The 14,702-nt window shown below is 44.7% G+C and overlaps 1 protein-coding gene across 2 annotated transcripts in view; it reads left to right on the top strand.

Moving 5' to 3' along the window:
* cbsa (cystathionine beta-synthase a) overlaps positions 1-14,702 on the top strand; it is an 82,967-nt gene that overhangs the window by 58,288 nt on the left and 9,977 nt on the right. The window contains exons 10-15 of one of the 2 annotated variants that reach the window (XM_072259802.1): positions 1,377-1,461; positions 1,658-1,763; positions 5,064-5,141; positions 5,257-5,391; positions 6,084-6,192; positions 6,921-6,980. In XM_072259802.1, the coding sequence (XP_072115903.1) occupies positions 1,377-1,461; positions 1,658-1,763; positions 5,064-5,141; positions 5,257-5,391; positions 6,084-6,192; positions 6,921-6,956 (549 nt within the window). In that variant the 3' untranslated portion in view covers positions 6,957-6,980. The remainder of the gene's footprint in view (positions 1-1,376; positions 1,462-1,657; positions 1,764-5,063; positions 5,142-5,256; positions 5,392-6,083; positions 6,193-6,920; positions 6,981-14,702) is intronic. The other variant, XM_072259801.1, reaches the window with a different exon arrangement.

Raw genomic sequence — 14,702 nt, 5'->3', positions numbered from 1 at the left:
TATTGCAAATAGCTGTTATTCCTTTAGCTGTCCAGTCTTTAAATCTAGCATCCAGTTTATTCGGCGTAAAATCCAAGTCATATGCACACTATTTAAGAATTGCAATGTCTCTCTCTAGTTTATATTCTTTTATAATAGTTTTCCATATTTTAAGGGTCCATTTCACCCATGGGTTATCAATAGTATTTATGTAACTTTGTAGGTTGTTATCAGCCAAAATTGCCTGTATGGGGATGGGAAGTATCCCCTCCTCAATGTTTTTCCATTGAGCGTCATATGATGGGTTGCACCAGCATATCACGGTTCTCAACTGTTCTGCAAAATAATAATCTCTAAGAGAGGGTAAGCCCCATTCCCCCCTTTTCCTTGGCTAATTGCAAAGTTTTGAGACGAACCCTAGGCCTTTTACCTTGCCATATATATCTTGATAGCATCTTGTTCCATTCATTGAATTGATTTTGGTTAATCTCTATTGGTAGGGTCTGAAAGAGATATAGTAGTCTGGGCAGTAAATTCATTTTAATAGATTCAATCCTTGAACTGAGACCAAGAAAAGGAATTAGGTTCCATCTTGTTATATCTTCCTTAATTTTTTTTATATATAGGCTGATAATTGCATTCTGATAATTTTGCCTAATCTTTTGGCATAATGATGCCCAAATATTTGACAGACTCTGTTTGCCATGCCCAAGTATATCTACTTTCAATTTCTCTTGGTGGGCTATAGTTATATGAAAGTAGTTGGGTTTTATCTATGTTGATCTTGTATCTTGATGATTGGCCATATTGTTCAAAGGACTGCATCAATTTAGGTAAAGAGTATGTTGGTTGCCCTAGATAGATCAAAATCTCATCCATGTAACAGGCCAATTTATGCTCTGTCCCTTTTATAGTAATTCCCCTGATATCTTCATTTTGTCTGAGGAGGAATTTCTTTAGCCAGAGAGTGGTGAATCTGTGGAATTATTTGCCATAGGCAACTGAGGAGGCCAAATTTTATGTATATTTAAGGCAGCGATTGATAGATTCTTGTTGATTGGTGAGGGTATGAAGGGAGAGGGCAGGAGATTGGGACTGAGAGTAAAAATTGTATCAGCAATGATGAAATGGCAGAGCAGACTTGATGGGCCAAATGCCCTAATTCTGCTCCTGTATCTTACGCTCTTGTGTTCAGCTGTGCTGAAGGCTGAATGACTGCTCTTCTCTGCCTTTTCCAGACATCACTTTGTGTAGTTTGGGCTTTCTGGCCTGGGAGCTCTGGGTTGGAAGGGTGGAGGTTCACATGGGTTCCACCTCACACAGTTAGGTTTGTGGCCCCTGTGGTTTGGGAGTTTGATACGTGAGTTAGGATGTCTAACCAATGTGTCTCTCTGCAGGTTGTGGACAAGTGGTACAAGAGCAATGACAAAAGTTCATTTCAAATGGCCCGCCAGCTGATCAGAGAAGAGGGACTACTGTGCGGTGAGAAACTGGTTATAGCGTGATTGTGGATAGGAAGGGATGGCGAGGTCCTTCCACCGGGCCCTTGATTTAAAGACATGCAGGCGTGCATGCGTGTGGTGGAGGAGCTGGGGGTTTACTCTGTATACAGTCTGTTGGCGAAAGCCGTTTGACTGGTCTGCACTTTACCGTCATTAACATTTGGCCGTTCTTTCAGGTGGAAGTTCAGGGAGTGCTGTTTCTGTTGCTGTCCAGGCAGCCCAAAGCCTGAAGAAAGGACAGCGATGTGTGGTTATCCTCCCAGACTCCATCCGCAACTACATGTAAGCCCTTGGGCCTGGGTACTGGCAGTGACAGGCTGAGAAAAGGTGGAGCTTTACACTGACCATTTCAATAGACAATTGGTGCAGGAGTCGGCCATTCGGCCCTTTGAGCCAGCACCACCATTCACTGTGATCATGGCTGATCATCCACAATCAGTACTCCGTTCCTGTCTTCTCCCCATATCCCTTGACTCTGCATTCATTAAGAGCTCTATCTAACTCTTTCTTGAAAGCATCCAGCGAATTGGCTTCCACTGCCTTCTGAGGCAGAGCATTCTCAGCTCCACAACTCTCTGGGTGAAAAAGTTTTTCCTCAACTCCGTTCTAAATGGCCTACCCCTTACCCTCAAATTGTGGCCTCTGGTTCTGGACTCCCCCAACATCGGGAACATGTTTCCTGCCTCTAGCATGTCCAATCCCTTAATAATCTAATATGTTTCAATCAGATCCCCTCTCATGCTTCTACTTTCCAGTGTATACAAGCCCAGTCGCTCCAATCTTTTGACATATGACAGTCCCGCCATCCCGGGAATTAACCTTGTGAACCTACACTACACTCCCTCAATAGCAAGAATGTCCTTCCTCAAACTTGGAGACCAAAACTGTACACAATACCCAAGGGCCCTGTACAACTGCAGAGGGACCTCTTTACTCCTATACTCAACTCCCCTTGTTATGAAGGCCAACATGCCATTAGCTTTCTTCATTGCCTGCTGTACCTGCATGCTTACTTTCAGTAACTGATGAACAAGGACACCAAGATCTCGTTGTACTTCCTCTTTTCCTAACTTGACACCATTCAGATAGTAATCTCCCTTCCTGTTCTTGCCACCAAAGTGGATAACCTCACATTTATCCACATTAAACTGTATCTGCCATGCATCTGCTCACTCACCCAACCTGTCCAAGTCACCCTGCATTCTCATAACATCCTCCTCACATTTCGCACTACCACTCAGCTTTGTGTCATCTGCAAAATTGCTAATGTTACTTTTAATCCCTTCATCTAAATCATTAATGTATATTGTAAATAGCTGTGGTCCCAGCACCGAGCCTTGTACCCCACGAGTCACTGCCTGCCATTCTGAAAGGGACCCGTTAATCCCTACTCTTTGTTTCCTGTCTGCCAGCCAATTTTCTATCCATATCAGTACCCTACCCCCAATATCATGTGCTACATAGAAACATAGAAAATAGGTGCAGGGGTAGGCCATTCGGCCCTTCGAGCCTGCACCGCCATTCAGTATGATCATGGCTGATCATCCAACTCAGAACCCTGTAGCAGCCTTCCCTCCATACCCCCTGATCCCTTTAGTCACAAGGGCCATATCTAATTCCCTCTTAAATATAGCCAATGAACTGGCCTCAACTGTTTCCTGTGGCAGAGAATTCCACAGATTCACCACTCTCTGTGTGAAGAAGTTTTTCCTAATCTCTGTCCTAAAAGGCTTCCCTTTTATCCTCAAACTGTGACCCCTCGTTCTGGACTTCCCCAACATCGGGAACAATCTTCCTGCATCTAGCCTGTCCAATCCCTTTAGGATTTTATATGTTTCAATCAGATCCCCCCTCAGTCTTCTAAATTCCAACGAGTATAAGCCTAGTCGATCCAGTCTTCCATCATATGAAAGTCCTGCCATCCCAGGAATCAATCTGGTGAACCTTCTTTGTACTCCCTCTATGGCAAGGATGTCTTTCCTCAGATTAGGGGACCAAAACTGCACACAGTACTCCAGGTGTGGTCTCACCAAGGCCTTGTACACTGCAGTAGTACCTCCCTGCTCCTGTACTTAAATCCGCTTGCTATAAATGCCAGCATACCATTCGCCTTTTTCACCGCCTACTGTACCTGCATGCCCACTTTCAATGACTGGTGTATAATGACACCCAGGTCTCGTTGCACCTCCCCTTTTCCTAATCGGCCACCATTCAGATAATAATCTGTTTTCCTGTTTTTGCCACCAAAGTAGATAACTTCACATTTATCCACATTAAATTGCATCTGCCATGAATTTGCCCACCCACCTAACCTATCCAAGTCACCCTGCATCTTCTTCACAGCTAACACTGCCGCCCAGCTTCGTGTCATCCACAAACTTGGAGATGCTGCATTTAATTCCCTCATCCAAGTCATTAATATATATTGTTAACAACTGAGGTCCCAGCACTGAGCCTTGCGGTACCCCACTAGTCACTGCCTGCCATTCTGAAAAGGTCCCGTTTATTCCCACTCTTTGCTTCCTGTCTGCCAACCAATTCTCTATCCACATCAATACCTTACCCCCAATACCGTGTGCTTTAAGTTTGCACACTAATCTCCTGTGTGGGACCTTGTCAAAAGCCTTTTGAAAATCCAAATATACCACATCCACTGGTTCTCCCCTATCCACTCTACTAGTTACATCCTCAAAAAACTCTATGAGATTCGTCAGACATGATTTTCCTTTCACAAATCCATGCTGACTTTGTCCGATGATTTCACTGCTTTCCAAATGTGCTGTTATCACATCTTTGATAACTGACTCCAGCAGTTTCCCCACCACCGACGTTAGGCTAACCGGTCTATAATTCCCCGGTTTCTCTCTCCCTCCTTTTTTAAAAAGTGGGGTTACATTAGCCACCTTCCAATCCTCAGGAACTAGTCCAGAATCTAATGAGTTTTGAAAAATTATCACTAATGCATCCACTATTTCTTGGGCTACTTCCTTAAGCACCCTGGGATGCAGACCATCTGGCCCTGGGGATTTATCTGCCTTTAATCCCTTCAATTTACCAAACACCACTTCCCTACTAACATGTATTTTGCTCAGTTCCTCCATCTCACTGGACCCTCTGTCCCCTACTATTTCTGGAAGATTATTTATGTCCTCCTTAGTGAAGACAGAACCAAAGTAATTATTCAATTGGTCTGCTATGTCCTTGCTCCCCATAATCAATTCACCTGTTTCTGTCTGTAGGGGACCTACATTTGTCTTAAGGGACCTACATTTGTCTTAATTTTTCCCACTAATTTCCATGTGGGACCTTATCAAAGGCTTTCTGAAAGTCCAGGTACACTACATCCACGGGCTCTCCCTTGTCCATTTTCATAGTTACATCCTCAAAAAATTCCAGAGGATTAGTCAAGCATGATTTCCCCTTCGTAAATCCATGCTGACTCGGACCAATCCTGTTACTGCTATCCAAATGTGCCTCTATTTCATCCTTTATAATTGATTCCAGCATCTTCCCCACCACTGATGTCAGGCTAACCAGTCTATAATTGCCTGTTTTCTCTCTCCCTCCTTTCTGTTCCTGCAGGTCCAAGTTCCTCAGTGATAAATGGATGGTACAAAAGGGATTCCAACAGAAACTTGCAGAACCTGGCCAGAAGCCCTGGTAAGCAATTTGACTCAGTATTGGGAGGTAGCTGCCCTTGGATGAAGGGTGTAGGAGGACGGGTCCTCATTCAGAGACATCTGGGGATGCTTATGGAGTTTCTGTACTTTTTCAGGTGGTGGAAAGTTTGTGTTGAGCAGCTGAAAATTGTGGCGCCTCTTTCCGTACCACCATCTCTGTCCTGTCGAGAAGCCGTGGGGATTCTGCGTGAGAAAGGATATGACCAGGCTCCTGTGGTCACTGAGGCAGGGTGAGAGAAGCCATTCTTCGCTGCAGAAGACTGCACCTTGCTCAGATAGATGATAAGGCGGTGTTCCTCAGGCTGGCAGTGTAAGAGGGTTTGGTCAGAGGGAGTAGGACGGGGGATTCATGAGGCAGCTGTTTGGTGTCTTAGGGTCCTTCTCAAATCCAGCTTTCCATCTGAGCATGCTGTGAACACAGAATGCTGGTCACCCGACTGGAATCACCAGGAAGGACTGTGTGTGGGTGGTGGCAAGGGAAGAAGGACAGAGCAGGTGGTAGATCCCCTGGAAGGGACATGCTGGATGGTATGGAGAAATGAGGAACAGTCCCTGTGAGGGGGAGGGGAAAATGGGTGGTGATGGGATCTCATAGAAACTATGAATGGGAATATCATTGAATGGGGATACTGCTGTTGAAAGGGAGGGCCACTGGAGCTCTATATTTTGCTTCGCAGCTGAAGTGGAGTGGTGGGAGCAGAGGTACAGGATGAGAAGAGGTGTGCGGTGGTAGAGGGGAGAAGGAAGAGACGTGTGGAAAGTCTCATCAAATCAAATATGCTGGCTTTGGTGAAAGGTGGTTCTCACTGCATTGTCCTGTATTCTTCTCCCCGTTCATTGGGCTGGGGTGATAGTGTTTCCCCTCAGGAGTGTGCTAGCAGCTGCTGTCTGCTTTGTGATTCTTGTATGTTTGTGTTTTCAGGCAGGTTCTGGGAGTGGTGACTCTCAGTCATATGCTCAGCTCCATCCTGACTGCCAAGGTTCAGCATGATGATCCAGTCATTGAAGTTCTTACCAAGCACTTTCCACAGGTACTGACCCTCACTTGCTTTGTAGGGCTCAAGTATTTGAAGTTAAAGTGGGAAACTGTGTGTGGCCCATTTGGCTCATCTTGCTTGTAGAGGCTCTTTTAAAGAGCTCTCCGTGTAGTCCCAGATCCCTGCTGTCTTTGCAAAGCCCTCGGGCAGTGTATGGATTGTTTCTTGTTATCTCTGATTACTAACTCTCCTCCTTTTATTAAAATTCTTCAGGATTATTAGTGCCTCTTTCCTAATCAGCTCAGTAACAATCTCAGTCCAGAGTCCCCTTCCCCGTTCTGCCCCCTTCCTTACCAGTCCTGGTGAAGGATCTACACCCAAAATGTCAATTTATTCCCCTGCCTGGTCCACTGAGTTCCTTTGGGATTGTGTGTGTGTGTTGATACCTCATGCTTGGGACTGTTGTGATGCCTTCCTACCCTGCTTGGTGTTGGATGCAGTAACCTCATTTCAGAGACTGCTTGGTTTGCATCCAGTCCAGGTTAAAGCTGAGGATCACACTAGTAACCTCTCAGCTTGTCTTTCTCCTTGTGGGACGGTTCCATGCTTGTTCATTCACAATCATTGTAATTCTGCTATTCGGAGTAATTACTGTTAATTTGGCTTTCAGTACCTGTTGTTACTGTACTCTGGCTCTGACACCTTTCCTCTTTCTAAATTCCTCACAATTTACTTTTTTTCCAAGTTTCGTGTCATCATTATGGGTGGTTCTTTGTTATCAGGTGTCAACCTTGCGAGCCTGGTGCTGGACATGCTGAACAGTCAGACAGCTCTTCCCATCGGTAGGAATGATACAGAGTGGGGATGGGCATTGTTTGTTGCAAATAGTGAAAGATTTCCATCTCTATGTCACCTTCACATCCTAATTGGGATGGCCCAGAGTATTCTGAAATCTCAGAACTGTGGTTACTGTACATGCACTGGCCAATTCGCAGAGAAGATCCCACAAGAGCAATGTGGTGATCACTAGAAAACTCGTTGGCAAAGGCAAGTCGAGGCTGGAGCTCTGGCTTGACCCCTTGCACCTATTCACGTCAGGATCCTATGTGTTCACTTGAGACACCAGACTCTTGTCAGTGTCTGCTCTAAGAGATGCAGTCTGGTGAAGGGTCTCAGCCTGACACATCGACTGTTTATTCCCCTTCATGTTTGCTGCCTGACGTGCTGAGTTCCCCTGCATTTTATGTGTGTTGCTAAGAGATGCAGTTCTCAGTATAGACTTCTAGCGTTGCACTGGAGTGCTTGTGTTAATGGCACTGGGCGGAGTGAGACGAGGGACAGTGAAAGAGTGCTGTTTCTCATTGACAGACATAACGAAAGCTGAGGTTGGGTCGGTGCAGCAGAATGAGCCTTTCCCTACACAATGACATTGTTCACTCACAGGGCAGGCACAACACTGCCCATGTCTGATCACAGCACTGGCTGCTCCAGTGAAGTGTGCTGGAAGTTGGAGTTAGAGGGAATTTCACAAACTGCTGCTGAGACAAACAAGTGTAAAGGCAGTTGGCAGGGAGCAGCCGACTCTCAAATATGGGGAGGGAGACGTGGGCCCGACAACGGGGAGGGAGATGTTAGTCTCGACAACGGGGAGGGAGGTGTGGGCCCACACGGTGGGGAGGGAGACGTGGACTGGTCAATCTACCACAAACTTTCAGCAGACAGTGAAAGAGAAAACAAGGGCAAAGTTTAGCAGTAGACAGATTGTTGTTGCTTCAAAGCAGGGGAAATATGAGAGAATGTAGACCATGAGGAATAGAGCTTTAGCTGTAGAAAGAAAAGAGAGATCTGGGTAACCACTGTGCCTTTGAAAATGAGGCTGAGATTAGTGGTGAGGAGTTAAATAAGGATCATTTGGCACATTGTGAACATTCCATGGATGAGGATAATGCTGGATTGAATTAAATACCATCACAATCATGACTGATAGAATTGAAGGTTGATGCAGGTGTCTTGATCCTGTGATCATTAAAGAGACGTGGCAACTGAGATATTGGATGCATTAGTTGTAATATTTCAATAATCCGTGGAAAAAAGGATCAGCCATGATTGAATAGTGGAGCGGACTTGATGGCCAAATGGCCTAATTCTGCTCCCATGTCTTATAGATTGGAAAAGTGCCCAAATGATACCACTGTTCAGAAGTGATGGAGGCAGAGGGAGGGTAGCTCAGACTGACTACTGTAACACACACTATCAGAGAAATATAGAACATGGAGCCATATGGTACAGTACAGGCCATTTGGCCCATCCAGTCTGTGCTGTACCAGAGGGAGGATAACTCAGACTGACTAACGTGTTGTTAGATATTATAGAGTGTGGAACCGTACAGTACAAACCCTTCGGCCCGTGGTGTACCAACCTTTTAACCTCAAGCTAACACTTCACTCCTGCGAACGTTAGACTCAATTCAATAATGTAATTATGAAATAGTAATCTAACTGAGCAGAATCAGCAAAGGGGGAAGCCTTGAGTTTTTTGAGGAAGTGTCGACTAGAGTGGTGAGAGGAGAACCAATAAAAGTAGAAATGTTTGACAAGGTGCCTCACACAATGTTAAGTCTCAGGATAAGAGCCTATGGTGTTGGAGATAGATAAAAGATTTCTTACTGAGCAGGAAGCCAGGATTAAAGAAAGGGGTTCATTTAGTTGTGAACATTGGGATACTACGATCCCAGCTGTTTATAGACAATAGGTGCAGGAGTAGGCCATTCACTGTGATCATGGCTGATCATACACTATCAGTATCCAGTTCCTGCCTTATCCCCATAACCTTTGATTCCGCTATCTTTAAGAGCTCTATCCATCTCTCTTTTGAAAGCATCCCTAGACTTGGCCTCCACAGCCTTCTGGGGCAGAACATTCCATACATCCACCACTCTCTGGGTGAAAAAGTTTTTCCTCAACTCCGTTCAAAATGGCCTACCCCTCATTCTTAAACTGTGGCCTCTGGTTCTGGACTCACCCATCAGCGGGAACATGCTTCCTGCCTCCAGCGTGTCCAATCCCTTAATAATCTTATATGTTTTAATAAGATCCCCTCTCAGCCTTCTAAATTCCAGAGTATACAAGCCCAGTCGCTTATATACAATTTGTATGTAACAATGATACAACCATTGTTGGCAGAATCTCAGATGGCGACAGGAGCGAGATACGCCAGCTGGTTGAGTGGTGTCACAGCAACACCTTGCACTCAATGTCACTATGACCCAAAGAGCTGATTGTGGACTTTAATTGTATATGTATATTAACTGTTTTTAACACACACCTACTATTTTTTGCTATTTTATCATGTATTGCATTGTACTGCTGCCACTTAGTTAACAGATTTCACAAGATTTGCCAGTGATATTGATTCTGTTACACATCACTGACTAGGAAGAGGATGTTAGTCAGATGACACAAGTATATGTGGAAAGGCAAATGCAACAGGTTCTGGTCACCGTGTTACGGGAAGAATGTGGAGGGGCATCACAGTGTTGCCTGGAGTAGAGTATTGGCTACAAGGAGAGGATGGACAAACTTGATGTGTTTTCTCTGGGGCGCTGGAGGCTGACGGGAGATCTGACTGAGGTATATAAAATAATGAAAGACAGATTCAATTCTGGCCACCTCATTACCAAAAGGATTTGGGGGCTTTGGCACGATGCAGAAGAGGTTCACTAGGATGCTTCCTGGATTAGAGGGCACATGCTATAATGAGAGGTTTAATAAACATGGTTGTTTTCCTTACAGCAGTGAAGGCTAAGAGGACATATATATGATGAGTTTTCTAATTTGAGAGCTTTAGAGAGGATAGACAGACAGTGCCTTATTCCCAGAGTTGAAATGCCTAATACCAGAGAGCATGTATTTAAAGTGAGAGGTAAATCCAAAGGAGATGTGCAGGGTAAGTTTTTTACACAAAGAATGTACAGCCAAGGGTGATGATAGGAGTGTTCAAGAGGTTCTTGGATAGGTACATGAATGTGCAGGAAATCTATGGGTATGGGCATTTTGTAGGCAGAAGGGATTAGATTATTTGGGGATTTAATTGCTAATTTAATTGGACTGAAGTTTCGAAGCTGGTACCTTCTGCCCACATAGTGCTTATCAGGGAAAGGATATTAAGGTTAAGATATCATGGTTGAGAGAGGTGCAACATTTCGCAAAAGAAGTAAAGATCAGACGGGGTCTTCAGAATTGTAATTTCGCCAGGAAGAAGTTTAAGGGATTTAGGAGAGGCCATAAGACATGGGAGTGGAGTTAGGCCATTTAGTCCTATAGCGGCTACTCGAACAAACCCACACCACTTTGAGACTGGGCACTGGATGGCTGGGGGTGCTGTTAATCCTGGTTGATACATCGTCCATACAATCCAACGATAATAATGTTCAACGTGGAAGAAATGGATTCTATCCTTTATTAGTAACTAGCAAAACAAACAATCTTGAAGCAATAAAACTAATGAAACTAAAACTATCAAAAGTAAGCAAAGCTAAATGCAAACAGTTAAACAAATTAAACGCTCAACAAAAGGATTATCTCCCTACCTACTCCCTAGTTCTAAAGTAATCACACTCTCTAAAAGGCGTGAACACGTAATTAAAACTCTTCACTTCTACCACGCCCCCACCCACATGACTAACTACCATAATAAACATAATAAATGCGCGACAAAGAATACAATGCAGATAGGAACCAGCGCCTACAGGCTGCCAAATCTGCTCTGGCTGATTTATTATCCCTCTCAATCCCATTCTCCTGCCTTCTCCCTGTAGAATTTGACACCCTCACTAATCAAGAACCTATTAACCTCCACCTTAAATATACCCAATGAACTGGCCTGCACAGCTGTTTGTGGTAATGAATTCCACAGATTCACCATCCTCTGGCTAAATAAATTTTCCCCATTTCTGTTCTCAAGGGACATCCTTCAGTTCTGAGGATGTGCCATCTGGTGTTAGACTCACCACTATAGGAAACATCCTTTCCACATCCACTCTATCTGGACTTGTGACCGAAAGACCATAAGACATTGGAGCAGAATTAGGCCATCTGGCCGATTGAGTCTGCTCCACCATTCAATCATGGCTGTTCCTCTTCTCTCCTCCTCAGCCCCACCCCCTAGCCTTCTCCCCATAACCTTTGATGCCATGTCCAATCAGGAACCTATCAATCTCTGCCTTAAATACACCCAACCACCTGGCCTCTGCAGTTGCCTGTGGTAATAAATTCCACAAATTCACCACCCTCTGGTGAAAGGAATTCCTTTGCATCTCTATTTTGAAAGGACGCCCCTCTATCCTAAGGCTGTACCCTCTTGTCCTAGACTCTCCCACCATGGGAAACATCCTTTCCACATCTACTCTGTCAAGGCCTTTCAACATTCGAAATGTTTTGGTGAGATGCCCCTCATCCTTCTAAATTTCAGCAAGTACAGACCCTGAGCCATCAAACATTCCTCGTATGATAACCCTTTCATTCCCAGAATCATCCTTGTGAACCTCCTTTGAACCCTCTCCAATGCCAGCACATCTTTTCTTAAATGAGGAGCCCAAAACTATTAACAATTGACTAACATCGTCCCAACCACTGAGGTCAGGCTAACTGGTCTATCATTTCCTTTCTGGTGCCTTCCTCCTTTCTTAAAGAGTGGAGTGATATTTGCAATTTTCCAGTCCCTTGACACCATGCCAGAGTCCAATGATTTTTGAAAGATCATTACTAATACCTCCACAATCTCTACTGCTACCTCTTTCAAAACCCCAGCGTGCAGTTCACCTGGTCCGGGTGACTAGTGCACTCTTACGTCCTTCAGCTCTTTGAGCACCTTCTCCCTTGTAATAGTAACTGCACTCTCTTCCCTCACACCCTTCAACATCTGACACACTGCCAGTGTCTTCCACAGTGAAGACTGACACAAAATACTTATTTAGTTCATCTGCCATTTCCTTGTCCCTCATTATTATTTCACTGGTCTCAGTTTCTAGCAGTTCTAAATTTTTTATCTGCTCTCAACTCTTTTATTTTTTACATATTTGAAAAAGCTTTTACTATCTACTTTGATACTGTTTGCTACTTTGCTTTCATATTTCATCTTTTCCCTCCTAATGATTATTTTAGTTGCTAGAAACATAGAAAACCTACAGCACAATACAGGCCCTTCGGCCCACAAAGTTGTGCCCAACATGTCTTACCTTAGAAATTACTAGGGTTACCCAGAGCCCTCTGTTTTTCTAAGCTCCATGTACCTATCCAAAAGTCCTTTAAAAGACCCTATTGTATCCGCCTCCACCACCATTGCTGGCAGCCCATTCCACGCACTCACCACTCTCTGAGTAAAAAAACTTACCCCTGAAATCTCCTCTATATCTACTCCCCAGCACCTTAAACCTGTGTCCTCGTGTGGCAACCATTTCAGCCCTGGGAAAAAGCCTCTGACTATCCTATCTGACTCGATCAATGCCTCTCATCATCTCTATCAGGTCACCTCTCATCCTCCGTCACTCCAAGGAGAAAAGGCGGAGTTCACTCAACCTGTTTTCATAAGGCATGCTCCCCAATCCAGGTAACATCCTTGTAAATCTCCTCTGCACCCTTCCTATGGTTTCCACATCCTTCCTATAGTGAGGTGACCAGAACTGAGCACAGTACTCCAAGTGGGGTTTGACCAGGATCCTATATAGCTGCAACATTACCTCTCAGCTCTTAAACTCAGTCTTGGCTCCTAAATTCAGTCCCACAATTGGTAAAGGCCAATACGCCGCATGCCTTCTTAACCACAGAGTCAACCTGTGCAGCTGCTTTGAGTATCCTATGGACTTGGACCCCAAGATCCCTCTGATCCTCCACATTGCCAAGAGCCTTACCATTAATACTATATTCTGCCATCATATTTGACCTACCAAAATGAACCACTCCACACTTATCTGGGTTGAACTCCATCTGCCACTTCTCAGCCCAGTTTTGCATCCTATCATTGTCCTCTTGCAACCTCCACACTATCCACAACACCCCCAACCTTTGTGTCATCGGCAAATTTACGAACCCATCCCTCCACTTCCTCATCCAGGTCATTTATAAAAATCATGAAGAGGAAGGGTCCCAGAACAGATCCCTGAGGCACACCACTGGTCACCATGCAGAAAATGACCCGTCTACAACCACTCTTTGCCTTCTGTGGGCAAGCCAGTTCTGGATCCACAAAGCAATATCCCCTTGGATCCTATGCCTCCTTACTCTCTCAATAAGCCTTGCATGGGGTACCTTATCAAATGCCTTGCTGAAATCCATATACACTACATCTACTGCTCTTCCTTCATCAATGTGTTTAGTCACATCCTCAAAAAATTCAATCAGACTCGTAAGGCACAACCTGCCCTTGACAAAGCCATGCTGACTATTCCTAATCGTATTATACTTCTCCACAATACAGGCCCTTTGGCCCACAATGCTGTGCTGAACATGTCCCTACCTTAGAAATTAACAGGCTTACCCATAGCCCTCTATTTTTCTAAGCTCCATTTACCTATCTAAAAGTCTCTTAAAAGACCCTATTGTATCCATCTCCACCACCATTGCCGACAACCCATTCCACACACTCACCACTCTCTGAGTAAAAAAAACTTACCCCTGACATCTCCTCTGTACCTACTCCCAGCACCTTAAACCTGTGTCCTCTAGCGTCAACCATTTCAGCCCTGAGAAAAAGCCTCTGACTATCCACACAAACAATGCCTCTCATCATCTTATACACCTCTATCAGGTCACCTCTCATCCTCCGTCGCTTCAAGGAGAAAGGCCGAGTTCACACAACCTGTTTTATAGAACATAGAATAGTCCAGCACAGTACAGGCCCTTCAGCCCACATTGTTGTGCCGACCCTTAAACCCTGCCTCCCATATAACCCTCCACCTTAAATTTCTCCATATACCTGTCTAGTTGTCTCTTAAACTTCACTAGTGTACCTGCCTCCACCACTGACTCAGGCAGTGCATTCCACGCACCAACCACTCTGAGTAAAAAACCTTCCTCTAATAACCCCCTTGAACTTCCCACCCTTTACCGTAAAGCCATGTCCTCTTGTATTGAGCAGTGGTGCCCTGGGGAAGAGGTGCTGGCTATCCACTCTATCTATTCCTCTTAATGTCTTGTATACCTCCATCATGTCTCCTCTCATCCTTCTCCTCTCCAGAGAGTAAAGCCCTAGCTCCCTTAATCTCTGATCATAATGCATACTCTCTAAACCAGGCAGCATCCTGGTAAATCTCCCCTGTACCCTTTCCAATGCTTCCACATCCTTCCTATAGTGAGGCAACCAGAACTGGACACAGTACTTCAAGTGTGGCCTAACCAGAGTTTTATAGAGCTGCATCATTACCTCGTGACTCTTAAACATAGAAGCATAGAAAATAGGTGCAGGAGTAGGCCATTCGGCCCTTTGAGCCTGCACCACCATTCAATGGCTGAACTCTATCCCTCAACTTATGAAAGCTAACGCCCCATAAGATTTCTTAACTACCCTAT

The sequence above is a fragment of the Mobula birostris genome, chromosome 6 (assembly GCF_030028105.1).
Source record: "Mobula birostris isolate sMobBir1 chromosome 6, sMobBir1.hap1, whole genome shotgun sequence".
Classification (NCBI taxonomy): Eukaryota; Metazoa; Chordata; class Chondrichthyes; order Myliobatiformes; family Myliobatidae; genus Mobula; species Mobula birostris.
Note: the sequence above shows the minus strand (reverse complement) of the source record. Positions and strands in the feature narration are given on the sequence as shown.